The sequence below is a fragment of the Diceros bicornis genome, chromosome 6 (genome assembly GCF_020826845.1).
Source record: "Diceros bicornis minor isolate mBicDic1 chromosome 6, mDicBic1.mat.cur, whole genome shotgun sequence".
Classification (NCBI taxonomy): domain Eukaryota; kingdom Metazoa; phylum Chordata; class Mammalia; order Perissodactyla; family Rhinocerotidae; genus Diceros; species Diceros bicornis.
Genome location: NC_080745.1, coordinates 85,474,389 through 85,500,625, shown reverse-complemented (window position 1 = coordinate 85,500,625; position 26,237 = coordinate 85,474,389). Strand labels below are relative to the sequence as shown.

Here is a 26,237-nt window from a genome sequence, read left to right as displayed (position 1 = left end):
ATTCTATTGCAAACACAAAGCCTTAATTCAGTACTGGGCCACGCAGCTTCATTGCTCAGGGTGTGGTCTGCAGGTCCTCCTTACTTTGGGTTATATAAAAATGCAGATTCCCAAGCCCCACACCAGGTCCTCCAAATCAGAGACTCTGGACGGGGGTAAGGCGAATTCCAAGGACCTCACATTCAAACAAACACCCTAGTTGATTCGGATGTGCACTGAAATGGAGTCAAAGGCACAATAGCATGGACTGTATGACCACACGGTCCATTTACGCTATACATTCAAGATGTTTCTATTGCCTTTGTGTTTCTAGAAGAGACACAAATCATACTTGTATGCAGACCTCACACCATTCACGAAAGTTCAGTGAGGCAGTATTTATTCTTAAGATATAAATAACTGTGTAGAATGAAGAATACATTATCCAAAAATTACAACATATTCTTTTCAGAGTACTTACCAGGTTCTGTGAGAAGATCTGACTGGGAAACTATAAAGGAATAAAAGAAAAATCAGACGTGTGCGGTTCGTCCACAGGGATCCTCACCGAGAAATCCACCTTTGAACCCTTGCTTTTCTTATACTTGACTCTGAAGTTGAAATGTAGCAACTTCGGGGAGATCGATGCCAACAGATCTATAATCTGATTGCAAAATTTAATTCCAATTGATAAAGATTTCTGGAGTCTCTCGTGTGTGCACCGCAAAATACTAAACTAGTTCCAGCAAATGTGATGATAAAAAAAAGTGGCTCTTGATACCTTAAAAACAAGTTCAATGAAACACCCTTTAGTAATTTGTGCATTTGTTTCTGCATGTTTCCTGCTGCAGATATTGCTTTATTTCATTAAAATAGAAATTATCCTTTCATCACTGTAGAAGAACAAATTAGGCTTGTGCAAATATGCTTTTCTTATTTCTTTGAGAAAAGTTAGCGTATGCAGCTTGTATTAACGAAGTTGAGAGTTTTGATTTAATTTACCAGTTCTCAACTAACGGAATGGCATGGCTAAGAGCACAGATTAGTAACTATTTGATCATTTAGTCCAACAAAGTCAAGTGATTTTGTGTTGACAGAGACACTGGGAGATAAAGATTTCTCTCCTTTCCCACAAAAGGACAGAGATGATCATTACCGAGACTTACTACGCTTCATAGGGTTATTGGGAGAATTAAATGAGAAAATCCAGATAAAATGCTGATCGTACTGACTGGCACATTGCCGGCAGCCAACAAGCGTGAGCTACTACGGCAATGAGATTATGATGATGACCGTGAGTATACAATTTCCATCACTCGCTGTCTTAAGTATTTCATTATCTCATTTGGTCCTCATGGCAACCCTTGACGGAAGAGTTTCCTCGTCTTAAGAGAAGTAAACTGAAGCGCTTAGAGGTAAAATAACTTGCCCAAGGTACCACTATTATTTCCATTTTCCTGATGGAGACACCAAGGTTGGAGAAGGATAGGCATCTTTACTATTGTGCCTCTGCCCTGTGCTACATCCTTTGTACTACCTCTTGGAGGCCCACCTGAGCAGATGACGCTGGCGTCTTCCCCGTGGCCGCAGTTGTGCGAGAGCCAGCCGTTGTGGGGGCAGCTCCACAGGTAGGACTCGTGTCCTGAGCAGCCTACTTCGTCCAGGACAATAGGCCCTGAGCCATGACCGAAGCGGGCACTTCCTGGGGCGGACGTGGCCTGGCCACAGCCCAGCTGCCTGCACACCACGTTGGCATCATTGGTGTCCCAGCCGTCGTCACACACGGTGCCCCACGAGCCCCGGTACAGGACCTCCACCCGGCCCTGACACCGGCCCTCTCCGTTCACCAGCCTCAAGGCCACATCTAGAGGAAAGCACGGAGATTTCACTGTCTGTCCCTTCTGAGGGACAAAATGCCGGGCCTGCGTGAGATGCAGAGCCCTTCACAGTGAGCGGGGATCCAGAAAAGACTGGACAATCAAACGGATTCCTCGCCTTGTTTTTGTGTTTGAACTTAACAAGCTAAACATTCTGCCTCTTCAGTGGAGTTTGGGTAACCTTGTATCCTGAGGGGCTTTCGTGGTGACAGCTCTTTCAGTTCTCACTTCTGTCCCCGGCCTGACCTCTCAAGTCCAGTTCCAATCACGAAAAGCTTGTCCTGCCCGTGGCACAGACCTTTCCCCCCACCATGGGAGCACCCACCGTGTGCCCGGCACTGCCATGGGGATTGCTCCCCACTCAGAAAGTAGAGCAATAACATTCTGGCTGTCAGCGAGAGAGCCAGGCTTGCTTCTAAAAGGCCTGTGTCCCTGCACACTTGGGACATCTCTTCTCCTCCCTCACACATACCACACGGCGCGGAGTTTTAAAGTTTAATCATGGCAGACGGTTTTGAGCATTTCCTAACATGCGAACCTCTGCTCATATTCAAGAGCTTGACATACGTCATCTTAGTTCATCCTCAAAACAACCCTGTGGGGAAACTGAGGTTCAAGAAGGTGACCCCAGATCAACTGACTCGTGAGTGAAGGGGCAGGATACGTACTCAGGCCGTTGCTCTTAACCATTTCACCTTTCTGCCTCCTGATACTGTTTTTAACATTTGAACAATTTGGCCCAAGTCACGCTCTGTGCTTTGGCCCCAGCCGGCACACTCATGCACTCACAGGACTAAATGAGAGGAGGAAATAGGGAGCAGGAGAAGTTACCGTGTAAGGCATCACCTGAGGCAGAAGTATCTGCCGTATTGCCATGTCGTGATAAAAGTTCTAGAAAAGGATATAAAAAATAAGCGATTACATCCAGAGAGATTCGGTTAGATGCTCCTGTTCCAAACTGCCGCTGCTGCCCTCCTGAGTGGCTGTAAGCCCTGCTGGACACCCAGAAGGCCCGCCTGGGGCGCCCAGATCTTCGGAAGTGGGTGTGGCTGCGCTCAGGGTGGACTGGGGACTGTGGGCCTGTCTTCCGGTCAGAGCGGAACCTCGCAAGGAAGGGGCTGAGGGCCCAGGTGGACCCCAACAGAGGAGGCCCTTCCTGTCCTGCATCTAAAACCCAGCAGGATTCTCTGCAGCCGTGCCCCCTGAGTCCTTCGGGCTGGCCTTGGGTCCCACAACCTCCCAGTCGCAGAGTTTAATTACCTGTTGGCGTCTGCGTCTCCACAGAAGTGCTTTCCATGGTTGTTGCTAAAAATAAAGAGAAAAAGGCCAAATGAGAGCTCCTCTGAACACAAACATTAAATCTGACCCCCTTGCTCATTGGAGCAAGGGCGGGGGGCTGCATCACACTTCACTTTGGAGGCTTAGCTGGCCCCGTCCCTCCTAAATTAATTCACTCAGCGAATATGGACTACTCTCTGACCGCACACGAGGCACTGCGCTAAACGTCGGGGAGAGAGAAGGGATCCATCGTAGAGGGTGAGGCTCAGTCCTCTGGAGCTCAGAGACTACTCAGCAGCCAGACTTGGTCACCGGCCAAGGAGGAGCAGAGAGTGGGGGGGAGCGGGACTCTCAGATGGAGCAAGTCGTGGGCTTGGGAGAAGGGCAAGAGCAATCCAAAGAGGAAAGAGGAACGGGTATTTCTTTGCGCTGACAAAGCTGGGCCACAGTCGAGCTGCCTGAGGACCACGTTGGCCTCATTGATGTCCCAGCTGGCATCAGACACCGTGCCCCGGGAACCCTGGGACAGGACCTCCACCTGCCCCTGACACCGATCACCTGCGTTCCGCAGCCTCAGGGCTAAACCCGATTCGGTCCCTAGAGGAAGGCACAGCATTTCTCTCGTATGTTCCAACTGAGAGACAAGGTCTCAGGCCTCTAAAGCATTCATAATCCTTCCCAGTAGACAAAGATCCCCGAGAGAATCACTGCCCGGGATGGACCCTTAACATGCCTTGAGTTAGAGTTCTTCGTGCTTCAACTGCAGTGACTGCTCTGCCAAAACCCAATCCACTAGAGCTTCTGAAGGAAAAGTACACACGCCTCAGTTTGCCTCCTGGAGAGGACCTGGAAACGATTCATCTTTTATGATGCTTTCGTGCCAAAATCGACTTAATACAAAGAGATCTGCCATGTTTAAATTCTTACTAAACTGTCTGACAAGGTTGCTTTCACGATCCCTTGTTTCTTACTTCCTGATACGGGGAGGGTTAAGGCATCTGACAAACTTCTCAGATACTTTTCCAAGGTCAAGTCCCGCCGGGAGCAGCCATCAGGGTCAGAGGCTTGAAGCTCTCTAACAGAACCAACAGGCCAGTGAGGGTCCTTGATGTCAGAGAACTGCGCCACTGGAACAGTCTCTCCACCTGGAACGTGGGGCCCACAAGGGACTCTTCCAGCTGCCCTGCCTGATGTTGTTGACGGCCCATTAAGTGGGCCAGTGAGGCCAGGTGGCTACACACCCTGAAAATGAAGAAGCAATTCACAATAGAAACAGGCAGCCAGAGGATTCTTTCAACAGACACCACAGTACCAGGAAGGGTCTGCCCCAGCACATCCCCACCTCATTTCCGACATACCATCCCTACTCCCACATTCAAGGGCAAGCTGACAGACGTGCCCGAGAGAATCCTCCAGTCAGAACTCTGCTATTTGAACACAGTTCAGAGGACACCATGCGATTCCCACTGCCAGGCTCCAGGCATCTTGCTTAGTCACGTGGCAGTCAATGTCAGAATCTGCATCCAGCTCAGAAGCTCTGAGCTCCAGAGTCTTGACAACACTCATCCACAGCACCAAACAGAACACTGAAGGTGTCCCTGCTTGGGCTGTGTCCATGCATTTTGAATGAACCCTTTTGCACAGATTTACTGAGACCAACTTGCACTCTTCCAACAGTCAACCACATAGTCCTAGAGGAGGCCGGCTGCCATTTTGGGAACGGTGGTAAATCGCCTGGAGAAAGAAGCTTCTACTTCTTTGTTTTCCAGGAAATGGAAACAGACTGTTCTCTAGCACCGGGGATCAGTGTTCAAGATAGCTAAGCTGTCAGAATGGACCAAAACAGGAGCCACAAAGAGATCTCTCCAGATATTCCCCCAAAGAACTAGTCACTTTCCTGGGGAGCTGGTACCTTTCCATCTGGATTCAGCCATTGTCCCAAACCCCCCGAAGAACCTGTTGTGTACATTAGGACATTGTGTACATTATTGCTCTACTGGGGGACAAATCGAAGGGCTTGAGCCTTAAAAACAAGCAAGGTATCGTCCTATATCTACAGGATGGGCCACTCTAGTTATTCTAGGAGAGAAGCCTAAGGAGATTGTATAGCGACTCCAACAGCACTTTCTCCAACAGAGAAAGTCCTCTGGGACGTAAGCAAATGTTTACTAAGAGTTATTGCATCTTCCTAGTTTCTTGAAGACAATACCATGTCTTCCTATTCATATGCACTATCGCATTCAATCCTTCCCCCAACTCCAGCATTCCCACCTACAGATGAGGACACTGAGGTGCAGACATGCTCAAAGAAGCCCAAGGACACACAGACTCCAGCTCTACTGTCCATGCTTTTAGCTATCATCCCGAGCTGCCTTTTGTCACAGCCACTGCCTGCTACCAGCCCACTCCTTGTGGTTCTTGCAAGGAAGGTGGTCCATGCCAATCTACCTTCCATACACCCGCCACAACTTGGTTTTCAACTGGCAGTCACCCAGCAGCCTTGACTAAGATTCTATATTGTTTTTCCTCTGATTTTCAGCACCATTCCAAGAGAAGAAACTTTTTGATCCTTGTGGTTTCCGTCTCTAATCTGTCACAAGCAACCAGGTTAGTTCATTCTCTCAGGTCCTATCTCTTCTCTGTCATAGAGTCTCTCCCGTAGAGGGGAGTTTAAGGATTCTGTGGATGGGAGCCTTATCTGAGCCGTCTCCATGGAGTCTCGTTGTCCCCAAGCCAATGGCCAGCCTAAGAGGATGGTACAGAGGGACAGGATGCCTCAAGTGGAGATGGTCCCAGATTGCTCATTGTTTCATGGGTCAGCTCAAGACGGGACCAAGGATGTGCACCCCAGAGATTTACTCCTGAATATATCTCTGGATTTGCCTCCACCATCTCCATCCAGATTGAGACAAGGACTTAGAAGGCAAACAAGAACTGGGACCGACTGCAGCTGTCCCCACATTTGCCACAAAGTCAGGAAGTGTTCGACCACCAACGGCAGGCAATACTTCCAAAACTTCGTTGATAAGCAGTTTCTTTTTTCCTAGAGCTTCCGAAAATGTTTCAAGGGCACAGTTTGGGAAATGCGAACTAGAAAAATCCTCCCATCGGGGCACTTACCCTGGCTAGCTACAATATTAGGATGGCTAAGCCTGCAGGAGGAGGAGTATCTGACAGCTGGGGGAGGGTGGCTACTGTTAACCTAAGTCTATCCGTTCCCTCCAGTTCCTGACAGCAGCGACAGTGAATAACAGAGAAGCACTCTTCCCTCCTGCTCTGTCTGGCTGACTCCTACACTGGCTCTGGACCTCAGTTCACCTGGGACTTCCTAGAGACCGCTCTCTCTCTGATGGCTTGAGCACGTCTCTCTTGCCGAGTGCCTCTTGCTCCAGCATTTATCACGGCTGTAATATTAACGGAATGCTCAGTCGATCAACGTCTATCTTGCCATTAGACCCTACCTCCCTGAAGGCAGGGAACTTGTTCCCCTGAAACAACACAGACAGAGTCCACGCTGTGGTCTTTCCTGCTTAGAAGGGTCCTGGTGGGACTGGTTCTTGTCGAATGAGGTGGCAAGGATATTGAGGCCATTTTGAAAGGTATGTAAAAGTTCAATGCTAGAAATGCACCTGTGGAAAAGTCTTTACATCAACAAGTCGCACTTCTGAGGTAGCCAAGAACCAGTGGGGAAAATGTTCCAAACCTAAATACGCTTGACGTTAAGGAAAATATAGACATTAAGAAGAAATAAGTAAAAATAGGTAGCACTTAAAAGAGTTATACATATCTTCTGTCGCTTCCTCTGGAAATTCTCAGCCAAGTCATACTTCCATAATTCTATTGCAAACACAAAGCCTTAATTCAGTACTGGGCCACGCAGCTTCATTGCTCAGGGTGTGGTCTGCAGGTCCTCCTTACTTTGGGTTATATAAAAATGCAGATTCCCAAGCCCCACACCAGGTCCTCCAAATCAGAGACTCTGGACGGGGGTAAGGCGAATTCCAAGGACCTCACATTCAAACAAACACCCTAGTTGATTCGGATGTGCACTGAAATGGAGTCAAAGGCACAATAGCATGGACTGTATGACCACACGGTCCATTTACGCTATACATTCAAGATGTTTCTATTGCCTTTGTGTTTCTAGAAGAGACACAAATCATACTTGTATGCAGACCTCACACCATTCACGAAAGTTCAGTGAGGCAGTATTTATTCTTAAGATATAAATAACTGTGTAGAATGAAGAATACATTATCCAAAAATTACAACATATTCTTTTCAGAGTACTTACCAGGTTCTGTGAGAAGATCTGACTGGGAAACTATAAAGGAATAAAAGAAAAATCAGACGTGTGTGGTTCGTCCACAGGGATCCTCACCGAGAAATCCACCTTTGAACCCTTGCTTTTCTTACACTTGACTCTGAAGTTGAAATGTAGCAACTTCGGGGAGATCGATGCCAACAGATCTATAATCTGATTGCAAAATTTAATTCCAATTGATAAAGATTTCTGGAGTCTCTCGTGTGTGCACCGCAAAATACTAAACTAGTTCCAGCAAATGTGATGATAAAAAAAAGTGGCTCTTGATACCTTAAAAACAAGTTCAATGAAACACCCTTTAGTAATTTGTGCATTTGTTTCTGCATGTTTCCTGCTGCAGATATTGCTTTATTTCATTAAAATAGAAATTATCCTTTCATCACTGTAGAAGAACAAATTAGGCTTGTGCAAATATGCTTTTCTTATTTCTTTGAGAAAAGTTAGCGTATGCAGCTTGTATTAACGAAGTTGAGAGTTTTGATTTAATTTACCAGTTCTCAACTAACGGAATGGCATGGCTAAGAGCACAGATTAGTAACTATTTGATCATTTAGTCCAACAAAGTCAAGTGATTTTGTGTTGACAGAGACACTGGGAGATAAAGATTTCTCTCCTTTCCCACAAAAGGACAGAGATGATCATTACCGAGACTTACTACGCTTCATAGGGTTATTGGGAGAATTAAATGAGAAAATCCAGATAAAATGCTGATCGTACTGACTGGCACATTGCCGGCAGCCAACAAGCGTGAGCTACTACGGCAATGAGATTATGATGATGACCGTGAGTATACAATTTCCATCACTCGCTGTCTTAAGTATTTCATTATCTCATTTGGTCCTCATGGCAACCCTTGACGGAAGAGTTTCCTCGTCTTAAGAGAAGTAAACTGAAGCGCTTAGAGGTAAAATAACTTGCCCAAGGTACCACTATTATTTCCATTTTCCTGATGGAGACACCAAGGTTGGAGAAGGATAGGCATCTTTACTATTGTGCCTCTGCCCTGTGCTACATCCTTTGTACTACCTCTTGGAGGCCCACCTGAGCAGATGACGCTGGCGTCTTCCCCGTGGCCGCAGTTGTGCGAGAGCCAGCCGTTGTGGGGGCAGCTCCACAGGTAGGACTCGTGTCCTGAGCAGCCTACTTCGTCCAGGACAATAGGCCCTGAGCCATGACCGAAGCGGGCACTTCCTGGGGCGGACGTGGCCTGGCCACAGCCCAGCTGCCTGCACACCACGTTGGCATCATTGGTGTCCCAGCCGTCGTCACACACGGTGCCCCACGAGCCCCGGTACAGGACCTCCACCCGGCCCTGACACCGGCCCTCTCCGTTCACCAGCCTCAAGGCCACATCTAGAGGAAAGCACGGAGATTTCACTGTCTGTCCCTTCTGAGGGACAAAATGCCGGGCCTGCGTGAGATGCAGAGCCCTTCACAGTGAGCGGGGATCCAGAAAAGACTGGACAATCAAACGGATTCCTCGCCTTGTTTTTGTGTTTGAACTTAACAAGCTAAACATTCTGCCTCTTCAGTGGAGTTTGGGTAACCTTGTATCCTGAGGGGCTTTCGTGGTGACAGCTCTTTCAGTTCTCACTTCTGTCCCCGGCCTGACCTCTCAAGTCCAGTTCCAATCACGAAAAGCTTGTCCTGCCCGTGGCACAGACCTTTCCCCCCACCATGGGAGCACCCACCGTGTGCCCGGCACTGCCATGGGGATTGCTCCCCACTCAGAAAGTAGAGCAATAACATTCTGGCTGTCAGCGAGAGAGCCAGGCTTGCTTCTAAAAGGCCTGTGTCCCTGCACACTTGGGACATCTCTTCTCCTCCCTCACACATACCACACGGCGCGGAGTTTTAAAGTTTAATCATGGCAGACGGTTTTGAGCATTTCCTAACATGCGAACCTCTGCTCATATTCAAGAGCTTGACATACGTCATCTTAGTTCATCCTCAAAACAACCCTGTGGGGAAACTGAGGTTCAAGAAGGTGACCCCAGATCAACTGACTCGTGAGTGAAGGGGCAGGATACGTACTCAGGCCGTTGCTCTTAACCATTTCACCTTTCTGCCTCCTGATACTGTTTTTAACATTTGAACAATTTGGCCCAAGTCACGCTCTGTGCTTTGGCCCCAGCCGGCACACTCATGCACTCACAGGACTAAATGAGAGGAGGAAATAGGGAGCAGGAGAAGTTACCGTGTAAGGCATCACCTGAGGCAGAAGTATCTGCCGTATTGCCATGTCGTGATAAAAGTTCTAGAAAAGGATATAAAAAATAAGCGATTACATCCAGAGAGATTCGGTTAGATGCTCCTGTTCCAAACTGCCGCTGCTGCCCTCCTGAGTGGCTGTAAGCCCTGCTGGACACCCAGAAGGCCCGCCTGGGGCGCCCAGATCTTCGGAAGTGGGTGTGGCTGCGCTCAGGGTGGACTGGGGACTGTGGGCCTGTCTTCCGGTCAGAGCGGAACCTCGCAAGGAAGGGGCTGAGGGCCCAGGTGGACCCCAACAGAGGAGGCCCTTCCTGTCCTGCATCTAAAACCCAGCAGGATTCTCTGCAGCCGTGCCCCCTGAGTCCTTCGGGCTGGCCTTGGGTCCCACAACCTCCCAGTCGCAGAGTTTAATTACCTGTTGGCGTCTGCGTCTCCACAGAAGTGCTTTCCATGGTTGTTGCTAAAAATAAAGAGAAAAAGGCCAAATGAGAGCTCCTCTGAACACAAACATTAAATCTGACCCCCTTGCTCATTGGAGCAAGGGCGGGGGGCTGCATCACACTTCACTTTGGAGGCTTAGCTGGCCCCGTCCCTCCTAAATTAATTCACTCAGCGAATATGGACTACTCTCTGACCGCACACGAGGCACTGCGCTAAACGTCGGGGAGAGAGAAGGGATCCATCGTAGAGGGTGAGGCTCAGTCCTCTGGAGCTCAGAGACTACTCAGCAGCCAGACTTGGTCACCGGCCAAGGAGGAGCAGAGAGTGGGGGGGAGCGGGACTCTCAGATGGAGCAAGTCGTGGGCTTGGGAGAAGGGCAAGAGCAATCCAAAGAGGAAAGAGGAACGGGTATTTCTTTGCGCTGACAAAGCTGGGCCACAGTCAAGCTGCCTGCGGACCACGTTGGCCTCATTGATGTCCCAGCTGGCATCAGACACCGTGCCCCGGGAACCCTGGGACAGGACCTCCACCTGCCCCTGACACCGATCACCTGCGTTCCGCAGCCTCAGGGCTAAACCCGATTCGGTCCCTAGAGGAAGGCACAGCATTTCTCTCGTATGTTCCAACTGAGAGACAAGGTCTCAGGCCTCTAAAGCATTCATAATCCTTCCCAGTAGACAAAGATCCCCGAGAGAATCACTGCCCGGGATGGACCCTTAACATGCCTTGAGTTAGAGTTCTTCGTGCTTCAACTGCAGTGACTGCTCTGCCAAAACCCAATCCACTAGAGCTTCTGAAGGAAAAGTACACACGCCTCAGTTTGCCTCCTGGAGAGGACCTGGAAACGATTCATCTTTTATGATGCTTTCGTGCCAAAATCGACTTAATACAAAGAGATCTGCCATGTTTAAATTCTTACTAAACTGTCTGACAAGGTTGCTTTCACGATCCCTTGTTTCTTACTTCCTGATACGGGGAGGGTTAAGGCATCTGACAAACTTCTCAGATACTTTTCCAAGGTCAAGTCCCGCCGGGAGCAGCCATCAGGGTCAGAGGCTTGAAGCTCTCTAACAGAACCAACAGGCCAGTGAGGGTCCTTGATGTCAGAGAACTGCGCCACTGGAACAGTCTCTCCACCTGGAACGCGGGGCCCACAAGGGACTCTTCCAGCTGCCCTGCCTGATGTTGTTGACGGCCCATTAAGCGGGCCAGTGAGGCCAGGTGGCTACACACCCCTGAAAATGAAGAAGCAATTCACAATAGAAACAGGCAGCCAAAGGATTCTTTCAACAGACACCACAGTACCAGGAAGGGTCTGCCCCAGCACATCCCCACCTCATTTCCGACATACCATCCCTACTCCCACATTCAAGGGCAAGCTGACAGACGTGCCCGAGAGAATCCTCCAGTCAGAACTCTGCTATTTGAACACAGTTCAGAGAACACCATGCGATTCCCACTGCCAGGCTCCAGGCATCTTGCTTAGTCACGTGGCAGTCAATGTCAGAATCTGCATCCAGCTCAGAAGCTCTGAGCTCCAGAGTCTTGACAACACTCATCCACAGCACCAAACAGAACACTGAAGGTGTCCCTGCTTGGGCTGTGTCCATGCATTTTGAATGAACCCTTTTGCACAGATTTACTGAGACCAACTTGCACTCTTCCAACAGTCAACCACACAGTCCTAGAGGAGGCCGGCTGCCATTTTGGGAACGGTGGTAAATCGCCTGGAGAAAGAAGCTTCTACTTCTTTGTTTTCCAGGAAATGGAAACAGACTGCTCTCTAGCACCGGGGATCAGTGTTCAAGATAGCTAAGCTGTCAGAATGGACCAAAACAGGAGCCACAAAGAGATCTCTCCAGATATTCCCCCAAAGAACTAGTCACTTTCCTGGGGAGCTGGTACCTTTCCATCTGGATTCAGCCACTGCCCCAAACCCCCCGAAGATCCTGTTGTGCACATTAGGACATTGTGTACATTATTGCTCTACTGGGGGACAAATCGAAGGGCTTGAGCCTTAAAAACAAGCAAGGTATCGTCCTATATCTACAGGATGGGCCACTCTAGTTATTCTAGGAGAGAAGCCTAAGGAGATTGTATAGCGACTCCAACAGCACTTTCTCCAACAGAGAAAGTCCTCTGGGACGTAAGCAAATGTTTACTAAGAGTTATTGCATCTTCCTAGTTTCTTGAAGACAATACCATGTCTTCCTATTCATATGCACTATCGCATTCAATCCTTCCCCCAACTCCAGCATTCCCACCTACAGATGAGGACACTGAGGTGCAGACATGCTCAAAGAAGCCCAAGGACACACAGACTCCAGCTCTACTGTCCATGCTTTTAGCTATCATCCCGAGCTGCCTTTTGTCACAGCCACTGCCTGCTACCAGCCCACTCCTTGTGGTTCTTGCAAGGAAGGTGGTCCATGCCAATCTACCTTCCATACACCCGCCACAACTTGGTTTTCAACTGGCAGTCACCCAGCAGCCTTGACTAAGATTCTATATTGTTTTTCCTCTGATTTTCAGCACCATTCCAAGAGAAGAAACTTTTTGATCCTTGTGGTTTCCGTCTCTAATCTGTCACAAGCAACCAGGTTAGTTCATTCTCTCAGGTCCTATCTCTTCTCTGTCATAGAGTCTCTCCCGTAGAGGGGAGTTTAAGGATTCTGTGGATGGGAGCCTTATCTGAGCCGTCTCCATGGAGTCTCGTTGTCCCCAAGCCAATGGCCAGCCTAAGAGGATGGTACAGAGGGACAGGATGCCTCAAGTGGAGATGGTCCCAGATTGCTCATTGTTTCATGGGTCAGCTCAAGACGGGACCAAGGATGTGCACCCCAGAGATTTACTCCTGAATATATCTCTGGATTTGCCTCCACCATCTCCACCCAGATTGAGACAAGGACTTAGAAGGCAAACAAGAACTGGGACCGACTGCAGCTGTCCCCACATTTGCCACAAAGTCAGGAAGTGTTCGACCACCAAAGGCAGGCAATACTTCCAAAACTTCGTTGATAAGCAGTTTCTTTTTTCCTAGAGCTTCCGAAAATGTTTCAAGGGCACAGTTTGGGAAATGCGAACTAGAAAAATCCTCCCATCGGGGCACTTACCCTGGCTAGCTACAATATTAGGATGGCTAAGCCTGCAGGAGGAGGAGTATCTGACAGCTGGGGGAGGGTGGCTACTGTTAACCTAAGTCTATCCGTTCCCTCCAGTTCCTGACAGCAGCGACAGTGAATAACAGAGAAGCACTCTTCCCTCCTGCTCTGTCTGGCTGACTCCTACACTGGCTCTGGACCTCAGTTCACCTGGGACTTCCTAGAGACCGCTCTCTCTCTGATGGCTTGAGCACGTCTCTCTTGCCGAGTGCCTCTTGCTCCAGCATTTATCACGGCTGTAATATTAACGGAATGCTCAGTCGATCAACGTCTATCTTGCCATTAGACCCTACCTCCCTGAAGGCAGGGAACTTGTTCCCCTGAAACAACACAGACAGAGTCCACGCTGTGGTCTTTCCTGCTTAGAAGGGTCCTGGTGGGACTGGTTCTTGTCGAATGAGGTGGCAAGGATATTGAGGCCATTTTGAAAGGTATGTAAAAGTTCAATGCTAGAAATGCACCTGTGGAAAAGTCTTTACATCAACAAGTCGCACTTCTGAGGTAGCCAAGAACCAGTGGGGAAAATGTTCCAAACCTAAATACGCTTGACGTTAAGGAAAATATAGACATTAAGAAGAAATAAGTAAAAATAGGTAGCACTTAAAAGAGTTATACATATCTTCTGTCGCTTCCTCTGGAAATTCTCAGCCAAGTCATACTTCCATAATTCTATTGCAAACACAAAGCCTTAATTCAGTACTGGGCCACGCAGCTTCATTGCTCAGGGTGTGGTCTGCAGGTCCTCCTTACTTTGGGTTATATAAAAATGCAGATTCCCAAGCCCCACACCAGGTCCTCCAAATCAGAGACTCTGGACGGGGGTAAGGCGAATTCCAAGGACCTCACATTCAAACAAACACCCTAGTTGATTCGGATGTGCACTGAAATGGAGTCAAAGGCACAATAGCATGGACTGTATGACCACACGGTCCATTTACGCTATACATTCAAGATGTTTCTATTGCCTTTGTGTTTCTAGAAGAGACACAAATCATACTTGTATGCAGACCTCACACCATTCACGAAAGTTCAGTGAGGCAGTATTTATTCTTAAGATATAAATAACTGTGTAGAATGAAGAATACATTATCCAAAAATTACAACATATTCTTTTCAGAGTACTTACCAGGTTCTGTGAGAAGATCTGACTGGGAAACTATAAAGGAATAAAAGAAAAATCAGACGTGTGCGGTTCGTCCACAGGGATCCTCACCGAGAAATCCACCTTTGAACCCTTGCTTTTCTTACACTTGACTCTGAAGTTGAAATGTAGCAACTTCGGGGAGATCGATGCCAACAGATCTATAATCTGATTGCAAAATTTAATTCCAATTGATAAAGATTTCTGGAGTCTCTCGTGTGTGCACCGCAAAATACTAAACTAGTTCCAGCAAATGTGATGATAAAAAAAAGTGGCTCTTGATACCTTAAAAACAAGTTCAATGAAACACCCTTTAGTAATTTGTGCATTTGTTTCTGCATGTTTCCTGCTGCAGATATTGCTTTATTTCATTAAAATAGAAATTATCCTTTCATCACTGTAGAAGAACAAATTAGGCTTGTGCAAATATGCTTTTCTTATTTCTTTGAGAAAAGTTAGCGTATGCAGCTTGTATTAACGAAGTTGAGAGTTTTGATTTAATTTACCAGTTCTCAACTAACGGAATGGCATGGCTAAGAGCACAGATTAGTAACTATTTGATCATTTAGTCCAACAAAGTCAAGTGATTTTGTGTTGACAGAGACACTGGGAGATAAAGATTTCTCTCCTTTCCCACAAAAGGACAGAGATGATCATTACCGAGACTTACTATGCTTCATAGGGTTATTGGGAGAATTAAATGAGAAAATCCAGATAAAATGCTGATCGTACTGACTGGCACATTGCCGGCAGCCAACAAGCGTGAGCTACTACGGCAATGAGATTATGATGATGACCGTGAGTATACAATTTCCATCACTCGCTGTCTTAAGTATTTCATTATCTCATTTGGTCCTCATGGCAACCCTTGACGGAAGAGTTTCCTCGTCTTAAGAGAAGTAAACTGAAGCGCTTAGAGGTAAAATAACTTGCCCAAGGTACCACTATTATTTCCATTTTCCTGATGGAGACACCAAGGTTGGAGAAGGATAGGCATCTTTACTATTGTGCCTCTGCCCTGTGCTACATCCTTTGTACTACCTCTTGGAGGCCCACCTGAGCAGATGACGCTGGCGTCTTCCCCGTGGCCGCAGTTGTGCGAGAGCCAGCCGTTGTGGGGGCAGCTCCACAGGTAGGACTCGTGTCCTGAGCAGCCTACTTCGTCCAGGACAATAGGCCCTGAGCCATGACCGAAGCGGGCACTTCCTGGGGCGGACGTGGCCTGGCCACAGCCCAGCTGCCTGCACACCACGTTGGCATCATTGGTGTCCCAGCCGTCGTCACACACGGTGCCCCACGAGCCCCGGTACAGGACCTCCACCCGGCCCTGACACCGGCCCTCTCCGTTCACCAGCCTCAAGGCCACATCTAGAGGAAAGCACGGAGATTTCACTGTCTGTCCCTTCTGAGGGACAAAATGCCGGGCCTGCGTGAGATGCAGAGCCCTTCACAGTGAGCGGGGATCCAGAAAAGACTGGACAATCAAACGGATTCCTCGCCTTGTTTTTGTGTTTGAACTTAACAAGCTAAACATTCTGCCTCTTCAGTGGAGTTTGGGTAACCTTGTATCCTGAGGGGCTTTCGTGGTGACAGCTCTTTCAGTTCTCACTTCTGTCCCCGGCCTGACCTCTCAAGTCCAGTTCCAATCACGAAAAGCTTGTCCTGCCCGTGGCACAGACCTTTCCCCCCACCATGGGAGCACCCACCGTGTGCCCGGCACTGCCATGGGGATTGCTCCCCACTCAGAAAGTAGAGCAATAACATTCTGGCTGTCAGCGAGAGAGCCAGGCTTGCTTCTAAAAGGCCTGTGTCCCTGCACACTTGGGACATCTCTTCTCCTCCCTCACACATACCACACGGCGCGGAGTTTTAAAGTTTAATCATGGCAGACGGTTTTGAGCATTTCCTAACATGCGAACCTCTGCTCATATTCAAGAGCTTGACATACGTCATCTTAGTTCATCCTCAAAACAACCCTGTGGGGAAACTGAGGTTCAAGAAGGTGACCCCAGATCAACTGACTCGTGAGTGAAGGGGCAGGATACGTACTCAGGCCGTTGCTCTTAACCATTTCACCTTTCTGCCTCCTGATACTGTTTTTAACATTTGAACAATTTGGCCCAAGTCACGCTCTGTGCTTTGGCCCCAGCCGGCACACTCATGCACTCACAGGACTAAATGAGAGGAGGAAATAGTGAGCAGGAGAAGTTACCATGTAAGGCATCACCTGAGGCAGAAGTATCTGCCGTATTGCCATGACGTGATAAAAGTTCTAGAAAAGGATATAAAAAATAAGCGATTACATCCAGAGAGATTCGGTTAGATGCTCCTGTTCCAAACTGCCTCTGCTGCCCTCCTGAGTGGCTGTAAGCCCTGCTGGACACCCAGAAGGCCCGCCTGGGGCGCCCAGATCTTCGGAAGTGGGTGTGGCTGCGCTCAGGGTGGACTGGGGACTGTGGGCCTGTCTTCCGGTCAGAGCGGAACCTCGCAAGGAAGGGGCTGAGGGCCCAGGTGGACCCCAACAGAGGAGGCCCTTCCTGTCCTGCATCTAAAACCCAGCAGGATTCTCTGCAGCCGTGCCCCCTGAGTCCTTCGGGCTGGCCTTGGGTCCCACAACCTCCCAGTCGCAGAGTTTAATTACCTGTTGGCGTCTGCGTCTCCACAGAAGTGCTTTCCATGGTTGTTGCTAAAAATAAAGAGAAAAAGGCCAAATGAGAGCTCCTCTGAACACAAACATTAAATCTGACCCCCTTGCTCATTGGAGCAAGGGCGGGGGGCTGCATCACACTTCACTTTGGAGGCTTAGCTGGCCCCGTCCCTCCTAAATTAATTCACTCAGCGAATATGGACTACTCTCTGACCGCACACGAGGCACTGCGCTAAACGTCGGGGAGAGAGAAGGGATCCATCGTAGAGGGTGAGGCTCAGTCCTCTGGAGCTCAGAGACTACTCAGCAGCCAGACTTGGTCACCGGCCAAGGAGGAGCAGAGAGTGGGGGGGAGCGGGACTCTCAGATGGAGCAAGTCGTGGGCTTGGGAGAAGGGCAAGAGCAATCCAAAGAGGAAAGAGGAACGGGTATTTCTTTGCGCTGACAAAGCTGGGCCACAGTCGAGCTGCCTGAGGACCACGTTGGCCTCATTGATGTCCCAGCTGGCATCAGACACCGTGCCCCGGGAACCCTGGGACAGGACCTCCACCTGCCCCTGACACCGATCACCTGCGTTCCGCAGCCTCAGGGCTAAACCCGATTCGGTCCCTAGAGGAAGGCACAGCATTTCTCTCGTATGTTCCAACTGAGAGACAAGGTCTCAGGCCTCTAAAGCATTCATAATCCTTCCCAGTAGACAAAGATCCCCGAGAGAATCACTGCCCGGGATGGACCCTTAACATGCCTTGAGTTAGAGTTCTTCGTGCTTCAACTGCAGTGACTGCTCTGCCAAAACCCAATCCACTAGAGCTTCTGAAGGAAAAGTACACACGCCTCAGTTTGCCTCCTGGAGAGGACCTGGAAACGATTCATCTTTTATGATGCTTTCGTGCCAAAATCGACTTAATACAAAGAGATCTGCCATGTTTAAATTCTTACTAAACTGTCTGACAAGGTTGCTTTCACGATCCCTTGTTTCTTACTTCCTGATACGGGGAGGGTTAAGGCATCTGACAAACTTCTCAGATACTTTTCCAAGGTCAAGTCCCGCCGGGAGCAGCCATCAGGGTCAGAGGCTTGAAGCTCTCTAACAGAACCAACAGGCCAGTGAGGGTCCTTGATGTCAGAGAACTGCGCCACTGGAACAGTCTCTCCACCTGGAACGTGGGGCCCACAAGGGACTCTTCCAGCTGCCCTGCCTGATGTTGTTGACGGCCCATTAAGTGGGCCAGTGAGGCCAGGTGGCTACACACCCTGAAAATGAAGAAGCAATTCACAATAGAAACAGGCAGCCAGAGGATTCTTTCAACAGACACCACAGTACCAGGAAGGGTCTGCCCCAGCACATCCCCACCTCATTTCCGACATACCATCCCTACTCCCACATTCAAGGGCAAGCTGACAGACGTGCCCGAGAGAATCCTCCAGTCAGAACTCTGCTATTTGAACACAGTTCAGAGGACACCATGCGATTCCCACTGCCAGGCTCCAGGCATCTTGCTTAGTCACGTGGCAGTCAATGTCAGAATCTGCATCCAGCTCAGAAGCTCTGAGCTCCAGAGTCTTGACAACACTCATCCACAGCACCAAACAGAACACTGAAGGTGTCCCTGCTTGGGCTGTGTCCATGCATTTTGAATGAACCCTTTTGCACAGATTTACTGAGACCAACTTGCACTCTTCCAACAGTCAACCACATAGTCCTAGAGGAGGCCGGCTGCCATTTTGGGAACGGTGGTAAATCGCCTGGAGAAAGAAGCTTCTACTTCTTTGTTTTCCAGGAAATGGAAACAGACTGTTCTCTAGCACCGGGGATCAGTGTTCAAGATAGCTAAGCTGTCAGAATGGACCAAAACAGGAGCCACAAAGAGATCTCTCCAGATATTCCCCCAAAGAACTAGTCACTTTCCTGGGGAGCTGGTACCTTTCCATCTGGATTCAGCCATTGTCCCAAACCCCCCGAAGAACCTGTTGTGTACATTAGGACATTGTGTACATTATTGCTCTACTGGGGGACAAATCGAAGGGCTTGAGCCTTAAAAACAAGCAAGGTATCGTCCTATATCTACAGGATGGGCCACTCTAGTTATTCTAGGAGAGAAGCCTAAGGAGATTGTATAGCGACTCCAACAGCACTTTCTCCAACAGAGAAAGTCCTCTGGGACGTAAGCAAATGTTTACTAAGAGTTATTGCATCTTCCTAGTTTCTTGAAGACAATACCATGTCTTCCTATTCATATGCACTATCGCATTCAATCCTTCCCCCAACTCCAGCATTCCCACCTACAGATGAGGACACTGAGGTGCAGACATGCTCAAAGAAGCCCAAGGACACACAGACTCCAGCTCTACTGTCCATGCTTTTAGCTATCATCCCGAGCTGCCTTTTGTCACAGCCACTGCCTGCTACCAGCCCACTCCTTGTGGTTCTTGCAAGGAAGGTGGTCCATGCCAATCTACCTTCCATACACCCGCCACAACTTGGTTTTCAACTGGCAGTCACCCAGCAGCCTTGACTAAGATTCTATATTGTTTTTCCTCTGATTTTCAGCACCATTCCAAGAGAAGAAACTTTTTGATCCTTGTGGTTTCCGTCTCTAATCTGTCACAAGCAACCAGGTTAGTTCATTCTCTCAGGTCCTATCTCTTCTCTGTCATAGAGTCTCTCCCGTAGAGGGGAGTTTAAGGATTCTGTGGATGGGAGCCTTATCTGAGCCGTCTCCATGGAGTCTCGTTGTCCCCAAGCCAATGGCCAGCCTAAGAGGATGGTACAGAGGGACAGGATGCCTCAAGTGGAGATGGTCCCAGATTGCTCATTGTTTCATGGGTCAGCTCAAGACGGGACCAAGGATGTGCACCCCAGAGATTTACTCCTGAATATATCTCTGGATTTGCCTCCACCATCTCCATCCAGATTGAGACAAGGACTTAGAAGGCAAACAAGAACTGGGACCGACTGCAGCTGTCCCCACATTTGCCACAAAGTCAGGAAGTGTTCGACCACCAACGGCAGGCAATACTTCCAAAACTTCGTTGATAAGCAGTTTCTTTTTTCCTAGAGCTTCCGAAAATGTTTCAAGGGCACAGTTTGGGAAATGCGAACTAGAAAAATCCTCCCATCGGGGCACTTACCCTGGCTAGCTACAATATTAGGATGGCTAAGCCTGCAGGAGGAGGAGTATCTGACAGCTGGGGGAGGGTGGCTACTGTTAACCTAAGTCTATCCGTTCCCTCCAGTTCCTGACAGCAGCGACAGTGAATAACAGAGAAGCACTCTTCCCTCCTGCTCTGTCTGGCTGACTCCTACACTGGCTCTGGACCTCAGTTCACCTGGGACTTCCTAGAGACCGCTCTCTCTCTGATGGCTTGAGCACGTCTCTCTTGCCGAGTGCCTCTTGCTCCAGCATTTATCACGGCTGTAATATTAACGGAATGCTCAGTCGATCAACGTCTATCTTGCCATTAGACCCTACCTCCCTGAAGGCAGGGAACTTGTTCCCCTGAAACAACACAGACAGAGTCCACGCTGTGGTCTTTCCTGCTTAGAAGGGTCCTGGTGGGACTGGTTCTTGTCGAATGAGGTGGCAAGGATATTGAGGCCATTTTGAAAGGTATGTAAAAGTTCAATGCTAGAAATGCACCTGTGGAAAAGTCTTTACATCAACAAGTCGCACTTCTGAGGTAGCCAAGAACCAGTGGGGAAAATGTTCCAAACCTAAATACGCTTGACGTTAAGGAAAATATAGACATTAAGAAGAAATAAGTAAAAATAGGTAGCACTTAAAAGAGTTATACATATCTTCTGTCGCTTCCTCTGGAAATTCTCAGCCAAGTCATACTTCCATAATTCTATTGCAAACACAAAGCCTTAATTCAGTACTGGGCCACGCAGCTTCATTGCTCAGGGTGTGGTCTGCAGGTCCTCCTTACTTTGGGTTATATAAAAATGCAGATTCCCAAGCCCCACACCAGGTCCTCCAAATCAGAGACTCTGGACGGGGGTAAGGCGAATTCCAAGGACCTCACATTCAAACAAACACCCTAGTTGATTCGGATGTGCACTGAAATGGAGTCAAAGGCACAATAGCATGGACTGTATGACCACACGGTCCATTTACGCTATACATTCAAGATGTTTCTATTGCCTTTGTGTTTCTAGAAGAGACACAAATCATACTTGTATGCAGACCTCACACCATTCACGAAAGTTCAGTGAGGCAGTATTTATTCTTAAGATATAAATAACTGTGTAGAATGAAGAATACATTATCCAAAAATTACAACATATTCTTTTCAGAGTACTTACCAGGTTCTGTGAGAAGATCTGACTGGGAAACTATAAAGGAATAAAAGAAAAATCAGACGTGTGCGGTTCGTCCACAGGGATCCTCACCGAGAAATCCACCTTTGAACCCTTGCTTTTCTTACACTTGACTCTGAAGTTGAAATGTAGCAACTTCGGGGAGATCGATGCCAACAGATCTATAATCTGATTGCAAAATTTAATTCCAATTGATAAAGATTTCTGGAGTCTCTCGTGTGTGCACCGCAAAATACTAAACTAGTTCCAGCAAATGTGATGATAAAAAAAAGTGGCTCTTGATACCTTAAAAACAAGTTCAATGAAACACCCTTTAGTAATTTGTGCATTTGTTTCTGCATGTTTCCTGCTGCAGATATTGCTTTATTTCATTAAAATAGAAATTATCCTTTCATCACTGTAGAAGAACAAATTAGGCTTGTGCAAATATGCTTTTCTTATTTCTTTGAGAAAAGTTAGCGTATGCAGCTTGTATTAACGAAGTTGAGAGTTTTGATTTAATTTACCAGTTCTCAACTAACGGAATGGCATGGCTAAGAGCACAGATTAGTAACTATTTGATCATTTAGTCCAACAAAGTCAAGTGATTTTGTGTTGACAGAGACACTGGGAGATAAAGATTTCTCTCCTTTCCCACAAAAGGACAGAGATGATCATTACCGAGACTTACTACGCTTCATAGGGTTATTGGGAGAATTAAATGAGAAAATCCAGATAAAATGCTGATCGTACTGACTGGCACATTGCCGGCAGCCAACAAGCGTGAGCTACTACGGCAATGAGATTATGATGATGACCGTGAGTATACAATTTCCATCACTCGCTGTCTTAAGTATTTCATTATCTCATTTGGTCCTCATGGCAACCCTTGACGGAAGAGTTTCCTCGTCTTAAGAGAAGTAAACTGAAGCGCTTAGAGGTAAAATAACTTGCCCAAGGTACCACTATTATTTCCATTTTCCTGATGGAGACACCAAGGTTGGAGAAGGATAGGCATCTTTACTATTGTGCCTCTGCCCTGTGCTACATCCTTTGTACTACCTCTTGGAGGCCCACCTGAGCAGATGACGCTGGCGTCTTCCCCGTGGCCGCAGTTGTGCGAGAGCCAGCCGTTGTGGGGGCAGCTCCACAGGTAGGACTCGTGTCCTGAGCAGCCTACTTCGTCCAGGACAATAGGCCCTGAGCCATGACCGAAGCGGGCACTTCCTGGGGCGGACGTGGCCTGGCCACAGCCCAGCTGCCTGCACACCACGTTGGCATCATTGGTGTCCCAGCCGTCGTCACACACGGTGCCCCACGAGCCCCGGTACAGGACCTCCACCCGGCCCTGACACCGGCCCTCTCCGTTCACCAGCCTCAAGGCCACATCTAGAGGAAAGCACGGAGATTTCACTGTCTGTCCCTTCTGAGGGACAAAATGCCGGGCCTGCGTGAGATGCAGAGCCCTTCACAGTGAGCGGGGATCCAGAAAAGACTGGACAATCAAACGGATTCCTCGCCTTGTTTTTGTGTTTGAACTTAACAAGCTAAACATTCTGCCTCTTCAGTGGAGTTTGGGTAACCTTGTATCCTGAGGGGCTTTCGTGGTGACAGCTCTTTCAGTTCTCACTTCTGTCCCCGGCCTGACCTCTCAAGTCCAGTTCCAATCACGAAAAGCTTGTCCTGCCCGTGGCACAGACCTTTCCCCCCACCATGGGAGCACCCACCGTGTGCCCGGCACTGCCATGGGGATTGCTCCCCACTCAGAAAGTAGAGCAATAACATTCCGGCTGTCAGCGAGAGAGCCAGGCTTGCTTCTAAAAGGCCTGTGTCCCTGCACACTTGGGACATCTCTTCTCCTCCCTCACACATACCACACGGCGCGGAGTTTTAAAGTTTAATCATGGCAGACGGTTTTGAGCATTTCCTAACATGCGAACCTCTGCTCATATTCAAGAGCTTGACATACATCATCTTAGTTCATCCTCAAAACAACCCTGTGGGGAAACTGAGGTTCAAGAAGGTGACCCCAGATCAACTGACTCGTGAGTGAAGGGGCAGGATACGTACTCAGGCCGTTGCTCTTAACCATTTCACCTTTCTGCCTCCTGATACTGTTTTTAACATTTGAACAATTTGGCCCAAGTCACGCTCTGTGCTTTGGCCCCAGCCGGCACACTCATGCACTCACAGGACTAAATGAGAGGAGGAAATAGTGAGCAGGAGAAGTTACCGTGTAAGGCATCACCTGAGGCAGAAGTATCTGCCGTATTGCCATGACGTGATAAAAGTTCTAGAAAAGGATATAAAAAATAAGCGATTACATCCAGAGAGATTCGGTTAGATGCTCCTGTTCCAAACTGCCTCTGCTGCCCTCCTGAGTGGCTGTAAGCCCTGCTGGACACCCAGAAGGCCCGCCTGGGGCGCCCAGATCTTCGGAAGTGGGTGTGGCTGCGCTCAGGGTGGACTGGGGACTGTGGGCCTGTCTTCCGGTCAGAGCGGAACCTCGCAAGGAAGGGGCTGAGGGCCCAGGTGGACCCCAACAGAGGAGGCCCTTCCTGTCCTGCATCTAAAACCCAGCAGGATTCTCTGCAGCCGTGCCCCCTGAGTCCTTCGGGCTGGCCTTGGGTCCCACAACCTCCCAGTCGCAGAGTTTAATTACCTGTTGGCGTCTGCGTCTCCACAGAAGTGCTTTCCATGGTTGTTGCTAAAAATAAAGAGAAAAAGGCCAAATGAGAGCTCCTCTGAACACAAACATTAAATCTGACCCCCTTGCTCATTGGAGCAAGGGCGGGGGGCTGCATCACACTTCACTTTGGAGGCTTAGCTGGCCCCGTCCCTCCTAAATTAATTCACTCAGCGAATATGGACTAATCTCTGACCGCACACGAGGCACTGCGCTAAAAGTCGGGGAGAGAGAAGGGATCCATCGTAGAGGGTGAGGCTCAGTCCTCTGGAGCTCAGAGACTACTCAGCAGCCAGAGTTGATCACCGGCCAAGGAGGAGCAGAGAGTGGGGGGGAGCGGGACTCTCAGATGGAGCAAGTCGTGGGCTTGGGAGAAGGGCAAGAGCAATCCAAAGAGGAAAGAGGAACGGGTATTTCTTTGCGCTGACAAAGCTGGGCCACAGTCGAGCTGCCTGAGGACCACGTTGGCCTCATTGATGTCCCAGCTGGCATCAGACACCGTGCCCCGGGAACCCTGGGACAGGACCTCCACCTGCCCCTGACACCGATCACCTGCGTTCCGCAGCCTCAGGGCTAAACCCGATTCGGTCCCTAGAGGAAGGCACAGCATTTCTCTCGTATGTTCCAACTGAGAGACAAGGTCTCAGGCCTCTAAAGCATTCATAATCCTTCCCAGTAGACAAAGATCCCCGAGAGAATCACTGCCCGGGATGGACCCTTAACATGCCTTGAGTTAGAGTTCTTCGTGCTTCAACTGCAGTGACTGCTCTGCCAAAACCCAATCCACTAGAGCTTCTGAAGGAAAAGTACACACGCCTCAGTTTGCCTCCTGGAGAGGACCTGGAAACGATTCATCTTTTATGATGCTTTCGTGCCAAAATCGACTTAATACAAAGAGATCTGCCATGTTTAAATTCTTACTAAACTGTCTGACAAGGTTGCTTTCACGATCCCTTGTTTCTTACTTCCTGATACGGGGAGGGTTAAGGCATCTGACAAACTTCTCAGATACTTTTCCAAGGTCAAGTCCCGCCGGGAGCAGCCATCAGGGTCAGAGGCTTGAAGCTCTCTAACAGAACCAACAGGCCAGTGAGGGTCCTTGATGTCAGAGAACTGCGCCACTGGAACAGTCTCTCCACCTGGAACGTGGGGCCCACAAGGGACTCTTCCAGCTGCCCTGCCTGATGTTGTTGACGGCCCATTAAGTGGGCCAGTGAGGCCAGGTGGCTACACACCCTGAAAATGAAGAAGCAATTCACAATAGAAACAGGCAGCCAGAGGATTCTTTCAACAGACACCACAGTACCAGGAAGGGTCTGCCCCAGCACATCCCCACCTCATTTCCGACATACCATCCCTACTCCCACATTCAAGGGCAAGCTGACAGACGTGCCCGAGAGAATCCTCCAGTCAGAACTCTGCTATTTGAACACAGTTCAGAGGACACCATGCGATTCCCACTGCCAGGCTCCAGGCATCTTGCTTAGTCACGTGGCAGTCAATGTCAGAATCTGCATCCAGCTCAGAAGCTCTGAGCTCCAGAGTCTTGACAACACTCATCCACAGCACCAAACAGAACACTGAAGGTGTCCCTGCTTGGGCTGTGTCCATGCATTTTGAATGAACCCTTTTGCACAGATTTACTGAGACCAACTTGCACTCTTCCAACAGTCAACCACATAGTCCTAGAGGAGGCCGGCTGCCATTTTGGGAACGGTGGTAAATCGCCTGGAGAAAGAAGCTTCTACTTCTTTGTTTTCCAGGAAATGGAAACAGACTGTTCTCTAGCACCGGGGATCAGTGTTCAAGATAGCTAAGCTGTCAGAATGGACCAAAACAGGAGCCACAAAGAGATCTCTCCAGATATTCCCCCAAAGAACTAGTCACTTTCCTGGGGAGCTGGTACCTTTCCATCTGGATTCAGCCATTGTCCCAAACCCCCCGAAGAACCTGTTGTGTACATTAGGACATTGTGTACATTATTGCTCTACTGGGGGACAAATCGAAGGGCTTGAGCCTTAAAAACAAGCAAGGTATCGTCCTATATCTACAGGATGGGCCACTCTAGTTATTCTAGGAGAGAAGCCTAAGGAGATTGTATAGCGACTCCAACAGCACTTTCTCCAACAGAGAAAGTCCTCTGGGACGTAAGCAAATGTTTACTAAGAGTTATTGCATCTTCCTAGTTTCTT

At 48.8% G+C, this 26,237-nt stretch overlaps 1 protein-coding gene across 1 annotated transcript in view; it reads right to left on the bottom strand.

Moving 5' to 3' along the window:
• LOC131407635 (deleted in malignant brain tumors 1 protein-like) overlaps positions 1 to 26,237 on the bottom strand; it is a 171,392-nt gene that overhangs the window by 106,515 nt on the left and 38,640 nt on the right. The window contains 15 exon segments of the mRNA XM_058544392.1: positions 1,532 to 1,901; positions 2,779 to 2,974; positions 3,117 to 3,161; positions 3,569 to 3,731; positions 8,500 to 8,869; positions 9,747 to 9,942; positions 10,085 to 10,129; positions 10,531 to 10,736; positions 10,887 to 10,900; positions 15,451 to 15,780; positions 22,419 to 22,806; positions 23,684 to 23,879; positions 24,022 to 24,066; positions 24,468 to 24,657; positions 24,727 to 24,762. Coding sequence (XP_058400375.1) covers positions 1,532 to 1,901; positions 2,779 to 2,974; positions 3,117 to 3,161; positions 3,569 to 3,731; positions 8,500 to 8,869; positions 9,747 to 9,942; positions 10,085 to 10,129; positions 10,531 to 10,736; positions 10,887 to 10,900; positions 15,451 to 15,780; positions 22,419 to 22,806; positions 23,684 to 23,879; positions 24,022 to 24,066; positions 24,468 to 24,657; positions 24,727 to 24,762 — 2,790 coding nt within the window.